We start from the raw sequence: 9,976 nt of genomic DNA, 5'->3' as shown, positions 1-9,976 counted from the left end.
CTCATTGTTGCACATTGCACTGTCCTATTGGATACATCTTTGCTGTGTGTTTTCTGTAGTATCGTAATTTGCTTTATATATGACTTTATTTCTTATTACTGTCACCAAGTGCATGTGGAAGATGTGAATGAACAAGGACCTAGAGTGGAAAATATAGTGTACCATGCAGTCATATGGGACAGTGCTTATCCCACAGGAAGTGCTTTTCTGGACATTAATGCAACACATGGAAATAAATCTGTGGATGACGGAATTCATTATTCTATATCAGGTACATATGATAATCCATTATATGCAGCAGTATACTGTAATTAAATAGCCAGTGCAAGGGATTTCTCTCACCAGACAATGAAATTCCACACTTCAAAAAACATTTCAAAACTAATTCTTTTTGGGCTTTCAATCAATTAAGAACCAATGGCAACATTTACTGCACACTAAAAGCCTCATTTGTTTAAGCCCCAATTCCACCCAAAACATATTTTTTTTTCTTTTGATATGACAATAGGTTAGAGCCTTTTGCTGGGTTTTTATTTCTGTTTGTTTCTTTTAGCTAGAACGGTCGCTTCACACCCTGTACTGGCAACCATACAGGAAGTGGGAAGAACTCTGAACTCTGAAACCTGACAGAGGTTCTTCCAAACTTTCACTACTTTACTTAAAAAAGAAATAGATTTTATTACTCTGCAGGGTTGATTTACTAAAGGCAACTCCACTGTGCACTTCCACTTGGAAGTGCAGTCGCTGTAGATCTGAGGAGAAGATCTGAAATGAGGGAAAGCTCTGCTGATTTCTATCATCCAATCATGTGCAAGCAAAAATGCATTTTTTTATTTTCCTTGCACATCTCCCTCAGATCTACAGCGACTGCACACCCAAGTGCACCTGCAGTGCACTTGTAGTGCACAGTGGATTTGCCTTTAGTAAATAATCCCCTATGTGTCCTAGTTGGGGAGATTTTGCTCACTTTTTTCTTGGTAAACCACAGAGGAAGTGAAGGAAACTAATGGGTAAAGAAACAGATGTGAAAACCTAGCAATTTCGCATCCGGGTCACGGCACCAAAAAAAAAAACTAGCATAGGTTCTTAAACTTTCAGACTTTATCTTAAGTAACAAAAATATGTCTTGAGTTGTTCTTTAAGCTGTTGAAGGGATATTCCTCTATGAATGCAACTTCATGTATAGCAGATCAACTGTTATGAATACTGCTTCCAGTGGGTATGTATGACAAGTATACGTTAAATGAAGAGTTCAATGTCAATGTAGCTTAAATTAATCTAACAAATTACTGCCGACAGAGTAAATATCTCTTGTGAATGATTCTTGGGTATCTTTTCCTAGATGACAACAGTGAAGGTCTGTTTGCGATATCCAATGATACGGGGCACATCTTTGCAATAAAAGACCTTCCTCCTCACCGCTATCCTCAACACTATGCTTTCACGGTGAACTTCCGTGATAACGGAATCCCAGCACTCTCCGCATCTGTCATGGTCAGTGATCTTAATTTCTCTACTCTTATATTTTTCATTAAGTTTCAGGACACTGGCCATAAGTTGTCTCACATCTTTTAATTCGTAGGTGTTTGTGGCATTATCACCCATCAATATCAGCTACCCGGTATTCTCGTCTGATTATTATTGCCCAGAAGCACTGAATGACTGGACGGCACCAGATACTATCTTAACGCAAATCAGAGCTTTTTATTTACCTGCCACCTTGTTATACAGCTTCACTACTGAAAGGGATAAAGGTAGTTCTTAATCAACATTAAATAGGATTAGTAATAAATACATCACTACATATAACACACTTTATTTTTATTTTTTTGTTTTTGAGAATAGTGTGTTAAGAAAATAAATTTACATGTTCCTGTTTCTGTTTAAAGCTGAGATATAATTTTCTTATATTTTGCCTACCCTGGTTTTTCCCTTCCCCACCATCAAAATGCTAATGGCATTTTTAAATGAAACATTTTCATTTTAATTGCATATCTTATTTTAGACCAAGTGATGTCATCATGAGGTCTCTTTGCTTCTGTTTGCAGTGCAGGCACATTATGACTAGAGGAAAGGGAGTGCAGGGTGCTAGACATAGCTTCCTGAAAACACCATAGCACCCTTTATAAGTACTCCTCTCAAGAGCCCTCAGCTGTAATGCAAACAGTGGGCTGGCTCTTGGGAAGAAATATGCAAATACCAAAATGCCTTGATGGCAGGGTTTCATTCTAGAGTGGATATTCCTAGGCAAGCTGCAATTGCATGCGATCTGCTCTAAGTAATGCCCACATGTGATGCTGAGCCTCCATTATTGAAGGAACTGAAATCCAATAAATTAAAGAGGTGGGCCACAGAAAGTAAGGCTGGGAGGAAAGGACTAGTGATGCTTTTCAGGAAATTATACAGGCTAAGTAAGAGGGTTTCTAATGCACATTGTGAGAAGCTCACAGTGTACATATAAGTCAGAGTAAGCAATTTCGGTATGGTGGAGAAGGCTGAACAACTGTGCAAAACTGAAGGTAAGGCTCAAGTTCAACTTTAATCATTAAACACTTATACATGATAGTAGGGGAATTTCCAATTGGGGTTGTTGGGCAGCTTTGCTCGAGGGGCAACATCAAATCTAAGAATTTACAAACAGTGATCATTTTTTTGTTTATCTTGTTTTTCTCCTCTGGCTAGCTCGGGACAATTCAGCAAGAGAACTGTGGGAGGGATAAGGAACGGGGGTTTTTAAGAGGCGTCAAAATACTCTTTAAAGTTCAGGAAGCACAAACCTTTTTCTCCTTTATCATGTCTGGCAGTCTGTACAGTCAAAATTGTATTCTACATAGGAAAATTACTTCATACTTGCTCAAAAAGCACATTCTAGAATTAGCATTTAATAAAATACACGATAAGGCTTAGCAATATACAACAGGGAGTCATCATTCAGATGTGCCTAGTTCAACAAGATATCGAAGGCGGCCCACAGGAAGGAAGCTCAAGTACTTTTTTTAACTGCAAACTTCAAGGGATACTACATGAACAGGCACAACTGAAAACTTTGTTATTATGTATGTTGAACGTTTTGGAGCTTCAAGCAACATGGTGCTTAGTTGTGAATGAGGACTAAGGTTCTGATGCGTTTTATGACTTCTGTTTACTTTTTGTAGATTACTTTTGCATGGATCCATTGACAGGAATAATACGGACTAAAAAAATACTGGTAATGAAAGATTTCCCCAGGAATGTAACAGTGAAAGCTACAGATTCACAAAGGTTCTGGATATTCAGTGAAGCCATTGTTCATGTTGATGTTATCCACAGAAACCAATGGGCTCCTGTTTTCCCAAATTCTTTGGTGAGAGTGAAACTGAAAGAGGTAAGGTCTATTTATTATAACACAGGAAAAGGGTAAAAATATGCAGCACTCGGACTATAACTTCCAATATGTGCAACAACTCTTAGGCCCCGTACACACATCCGAGGAACTCGACGTGCCAAACACATCGAGTTCCTCGTTGAGTTCAGTGTTGAAGCCGCCGAGGATCTCGGCGGGCCGACTTTCCTCATTGAACAACGAGGAAATAGAGAACATGTTCTCTATTTTGGCCCGACGTCGGCTTCCTCGCTGAAAAGTGTACACACGACCGAGTTTCTCGGCAGAATCCAGCTCCGATCGAGTTTCTGGCTGAATTCTGCCGAGAAACTCGGTCGTGTGTACGGGGCCTCAGAGAAGGCTGAAGTGATGCTTGAAAGAAGACTGCTGCCGCTTCAGGTTGGACAAAGAGACAACTAGCCAGATCAGTGTACAAGGATCCTTGTACAATGATAAAGGAGGCTGGACAATGTGGTATAACCAGAACTGTCCATTGCACTTCTGGAAATTGCCCAGCTCACTAGCATATTATCAACAACCCAAAGTTCCCAAATCGAGACACAGTAAGCAACCAAAAACAGCACACAAACCTACTTGTAGCGGATGCAGTAGCACCAAAGATGTTTCACTTCTGGGTGAAATTAATTTAAGCGCAAACTGACCTCTGCTATCCTGTGAGGTCAGAGGATCTGTTGAGCAACCTAACATGGCAATTCTATTAAAGCTCCAAGTGAAGGTGCGCTGTTGTGGTGGAGAATTTGGAGTTTATGATACAGCATTCCACATAGTCGAAGTTAAAATCTGAGCGTTGCAATTTTTTTTAACATTGTTACATTTGGGATTGTTTTATCGTCTTTTCCTAATCCCAGCTGATTTCTTATTTTATGAAGATAGCGTGGACTTTAAATTTATACTGCCTAATAATAATAATTCCACTTTAAAAGGAAACTCATCATGAGAGCACTATGTGGGCAGCCATTGCTAACTTAAGCCTGTAGGGCACGGGCAGATTGTAGTGTGATGGGGGGGGTCATTATGTCCTCCATGTTTCCCTCCTTGTTGGGTGCCAAACAAGGGTCACATGAGAAACCTTCCCCTTGGTGGATTTTTCTGGATTATGCTAGGCACTTAGTACAGGGTCAATGCCTTACACACACGGTACCTTTACTTGAACAGTGACTAAACTAATAAATTTAAAACAATAAAGTGTGACCTGAAGTACCCCGTGGCGCACCTTCATTCCTATTAAACATACAAATACAGAAATTTTGCCCTCGAGAGTCAGACTTTTAATGAGTTGTGACACTGGTATTGATAAAATAAAATAGTTCACACAAGATCTACAGTAGCCACAAACAGATGTCAGGTATATGAACAGATACATAATGTTGTACACATAGTATTGCAGTAAAATATGATTTTCCATAACAAAGATCCAAAATAAGTATAAGAATGCATCCTAGAGACCCAACACGTTTCATGAACAGCAGTTCACTTCCACAGGGGTTGATGCAAACTTGATATCTATAAAGTAAAAACGGTATAAGTATAATGGAGAAGGTAAATAAATTTTATAGGGTCAAAACATTAAAGGACTGCCGTATTGTGCCCATACTTACAAAACTTTTGGAGGGAATACACATGCTCATATTCACTGAACTACCACTGAAAATGTCTGTCCTGGGAGCTGTGGGTGTGAGATCCAAAATAATGGATATGGATATAGTTACGTATTTCCTTTTAATTTGCAGGATCAGAAGATTCCTACATTAATTACTCAGGTGCAAGCCTCCGATGCTGATACAGACAGAAATGGAGTCATCCAGTACAGAATTTTGAATAACGACGTTCAGAACTTCAGTATAAATGCCGAAAATGGAAAGATATTTGCATTGTCTAGTTTTGACTTTGAAATTGGACCCAGAGAGTTTCAGGTTAGACATATGTGCCACAACATCATGAGTTCTTGTGTAAGGTTTTGTAACATGGAATAAATGTTGGGGCATTCCTAAAATTGCATTCCTAAAATGGTCCCAAGGTTGTCTGATTTTGAATAATCATGTAAAAGTGGTAGTATACTCCCCTGGACAGCTCAGCAACATTTAAATCACTACAATATGACTTACTATTAGGTGCCTTTTAAAGGTACCTTTTAAAGTATTTCCAGGTTTGTCGTTTAGAAGAGATTTTCCTCTACTTCTTCTAGCTTATCCCTGAGGATTCACAAAGCACTTGCGCCGACGTATCTTGAGATACGCCGCTTAAGTGCAAATATGCGCCGTCGTATCTGTGCGCCGTGCCCACAAAACTAAGATACGCCTGAAAATAGGCTTCATCCGACCGACGTAACTTGCCTATGCCGGCGTAGAGTGGGTGCATATTTACGCTGGACGTATTTGGCGCTCCCATTGATTTTCTATTCACATATGCAAATGAGGGAGATACGCCGATTCACGAACGTACGTACGTCCGACACAGTGCGCGTAAAGTAATGCGTCCGGCATAAAGTTATGCTCCATAAAGGAGGTGTAACTCAGCAGCATCCATGCAAAGGGCTGCACCAGGGAACACAAGCCGACGTATTTTACGTAGTTTACGTAGGACGTGAATATGACTAGGCGTAGGTTACGTTCATGCCGTAGGCAGTGATCCGACGTATCTTAGGCAGTTGTTCCGACGTGATTGTGAGCATGCGCACTGAGATGCGCCCACGGGCGAGGGCGCATGCGCAGTTGGCGATACGTATCTGTCTGGCGCTCGGCCCAGCATTTGCATGGGGTCACGCCTCATTAGCATGGCTCAGGCCCACTTCCACTTATGCCGACTTACGCCTTGGAAACCCAGCGCAGATTTGGAGCACTGGCTTTGTGAATTCAATGCTTGCCTCTCTGCGATGCGTGGGCGTAGCGTAAAGGAGATACGCTACGGCAGCATAAATATGCGCCAGTGTCTGTGAATCCGGGCCTATGTGTTTAAAAGTGCATTGAATTCTGGTATCATGTTTTTACTGGTTTAGTTGCACTGAGTTTGCTACCACTTTAAAATAGTGATGACTCTATTTGCAAATATTATATCCTAGGCTGCTTTCACACTGTCGTGTTTTGTGAACACACACAAAATCATGCAACTTTTTCATCGGACGAACCGATCGTGTGTGGGCCCCATCGTTTTTTTCCCCATCGGTGAAAAAAAATAGAACCTGTTTTAAAAATTTCTGATGGTTAAAAAAACGATAGAAAAAAATGATCGTCTATGGGGAAATCCATCGGTCAAAAATTCATGCATGCTCAGAATTAAGTCGACGCATGCTCAGAAGCATTGAACTTTATTTTTTTCTGCACGTCGTTGTGTTTTACGTCACCGCGTTGGACACGATCGGATTTTTAACTGATGGTGTGTAGGCAAGACTGATGAAAGCCATCTTCATCGGATATCTGATGAAAAAATCCATTGGTCCGTTTTCATCAGAATGTACGATTTCTTTCACATGCAAAATCACGCAGTTTGATGTACGTTCACGAAAGGTGCAAAAAAACTTGTGTTGTGCTTGCAGCAGATTTAATATTGACGTCAAATTTCGATTTCGTTTTAGTCATAGTCTTCTGACTAAAAGGTTATTTTAGTTGTAGTTGTATTTTGGACTTTAGATTAAAATACCATTTTGGTTTTAGTCGTATTTTAGTAGAATAAAATCTCCAGTACATTTTATTCTACTAAAATCGAATGGGTTTAGTTAAATTGTAATGCATTATTTAAGCATTTCTCTGGTATCTCCAAACTCATTATATACTCCCGGAGTAAAAATCTAATAACGTGGTATTATTTGTGGTATTACGGTTTGAAAATGCACTACAGACATATATTTAGCCATTGTGAGATATATATATATATATATATATACACCAAACCTCGTTGTTTTGCCCCATGCACGGCATCACGCTACACATTCCCGACATGTTTCACTCCAGCCACAGTCCGCCGCAAACTCACTCGCATGGCCCACTGTCGCAAGTAAGATTTGTTATTACATTCTTTATGTCTTATCAATTTTCTACCATTCGTTGTCTCCCATATCGTTCATTAGTGGCCCCATGCGGAACCTACGATTCAAACAGGCATTGTTCTTCTACCTTATACTACAAACAAACCAGGTGTTTCTATCCTTTCTCAGTAACCCAATTCTTATTGATTGAGACCTTGCAACCATGCAAATCATCTCAGCAGTCTGATACTCTTGTTGGGACCCTTGCAACACATGACCCTTACAAAATGCAAAAAAAAAATACGCAAAAAGGAAAAAAAATATATAAAACCCAAAAAAACAAAAAAACAATCGCCACCACACAATCTCAGCCCCGCAACCTGACACCTGTTGAGACCGTTGCAACGACGCAAAATTTGTCTCCGCAGCCTGACACCCTTGTTGAGACCCTTGCAAACGCAATACCGTCTCAGCAGCCCCACACTCATGGAGACTCTTGCAACCACACAAAATCGCCTCAGCAGCCTGACACCCTTGTTAAGACCCTTGCAACACATGAACCTTACAAAAAAAAAAAATGATATATAAAAAAAAAACGCAAAAAAAAAAAGATATGCAAAAATAAAAAAATAAAATTAAAAAACGCAAAAAGAAATATAAAAAGTGCAGAAAAAAAATTGCCACCACACAATCTCGGTCCAGCAACCTGACACCTTTTGAGACCATTGCAACCATGCAAAATCGTCTCAGAAGCCTCACACCATTGTTGAGACCCTTGCAAACGCAATACCGTCTCAGCAGCCCTACACTCATCAAGACTCTTGCAACCACGCAATACCATCTCAGTAGCCTCACACCATTGTTGAGACCCATGCAAACGCAATACCATCTCAGCAGCCCTACACTCATCAAGACCCTTGCAACCACGCAATACCGTCTCAGCAGCCTCACACCATTGTTGAGACCCTTGCAAACGCAATACCGTCTCAGCAGCCCCACACTCATCGAGACCCTTGCAACCACGCAATACCATCTCGAGCAACCTCCCACTCGTCAAAGACCTCTCGTCCCAAATCCTCAGGAAGAAATGGCACAAGCCTTTACCAAGCTGGCTCAATAAATACAACAAATCAATAAAAACTATTTCCCTATCTGAGTCGTTTGCCCCCTTTTCTTGGCATACTGACCAGACCACCAAGGCACACTTCAGGTCTATTTATGTTGTAAGACTTGTCGCGTGTTTATGTGATCCACATCACTCTCGGTCAGAGGGTAATGACCATAAATAAGAAGGCCAGTATGGTGGCCTGAGTTTATGGGAGGAGCCCGGAGGGTATTTAAGCAGCCCACTCACACATGCTCTTTGTCAGTTCAGTGTGCGGTACTACACGTCACTGGGCCGACTCTTCCCAGCTCACCTCATGTCCGTGAGTTTGCTCATTCAATCGCATTCGACACCCTCCCACCCTTCCCTTTTTCAGGGCACTTCTCAGCATAACCTTCTTCAATTAACTACCCATTACTTACCTTGGGTATGCCCCCTTTTCTTGGCATACTGACCAGACCACCAAGGCACACTTCAGGTCTATTTATGTTGTAAGTCTTGTCGCGTGTTTATGTGATCCACATCACTCTCGGTCAGAGGGTAACGACCATAAATATATATATATATATATATATATATATATATATATATATATATATATATATATATATATATATATATATAAGGTCTTTATATATAAAATCCAAGTTTCATAAACAAACACAAATATTGCTTTTTGACAAACAGAAGTTCAACTTTAAAATATTAAAAAATCATGCCATTGCACATATTACCTGCATATATTACCAACATTTAATATTAAGTAAATAAATAAAAGCATTTTTCTTATATTGGTGCATGTGCTACTTTGTCTCTCTAGTCGCACATAGGGCAGCCCATTGAAATGAATGGTCTGCTCTATGCATGTAGGATAACATGCAAAACACGCAACTGAGCAACGCCTGGCACGTGTCATAGTGTGAATGGGGCCTTAGAGAGGGAGAGACTGACAGAGAGTGGTAGACTGCATTTGCTATACTAACACTTGCAGATATTTATACATGAACTTTGTCTTTACTATGGAAACAAGCAAGGTAACACAGTAGTACCACATAGCAATCAATCTGTGTTCTCTAAAGTTGTGAAAGCTTAAAGAACCATGGGTGTAATCAAAAATCACATCTGGGCAAGGAGAGCGCATGCGCGGGCGGCAGGAGCGGATGCATCCCTAGACCGCTCCGCACACCCCCGGCACTTTGAGCAAGAATTAGCAGCTCCCCAACCCAGCTTACTCTCGGACGTGGTCGGCGACACCTGGGGCTCACTACGGAGACCCGCTCCATGTCCATCCGGTCGGCGGGGAGGACCGGCGAATCACGCTGCCAGCCTCGTGGGTCCGGGAAGGAATCCAAGATGGCGACCGCAACGAGCGCCATGCAGTCAGATGGACGGAGGACACAGGGAACTGAGGGGAAGCCCCCAGCTTCGGGGAATAACAGTGTGCCTCCTCCAGCCAAGAACCCTCTGTTTACAGGTGAGCTGACTGACCCTCCCTGTGTTTCCACCAGCCCTGTCAAGTCCTATTCGC

The 9,976-nt window shown here is 41.2% G+C and overlaps 1 protein-coding gene across 1 annotated transcript; it reads left to right on the top strand.

Annotated features, from left to right (window-relative positions):
* Nucleotides 1–1,237: 1,237 nt before the first annotated feature.
* On the top strand, nt 1,238–9,343 carry LOC120935767 (protocadherin-11 X-linked-like). Its single transcript, XM_040347826.1, has 5 exons — nt 1,238–1,494; nt 1,583–1,754; nt 3,156–3,364; nt 5,113–5,295; nt 9,269–9,343. The coding sequence occupies exons 1-5, from the start codon at nt 1,318–1,320 to the stop codon at nt 9,341–9,343; spliced, it is 816 nt and encodes a 271-aa protein (XP_040203760.1). The 5' UTR covers nt 1,238–1,317.
* Nucleotides 9,344–9,976: the final 633 nt, after the last annotated feature.

The sequence above is a fragment of the Rana temporaria genome, chromosome 4 (genome assembly GCF_905171775.1).
Source record: "Rana temporaria chromosome 4, aRanTem1.1, whole genome shotgun sequence".
Lineage (NCBI taxonomy): Eukaryota > Metazoa > Chordata > Amphibia > Anura > Ranidae > Rana > Rana temporaria.
The sequence above is the reverse complement of the archived record's forward strand: the minus strand, read 5'-3'. Positions and strand labels throughout refer to the sequence as shown.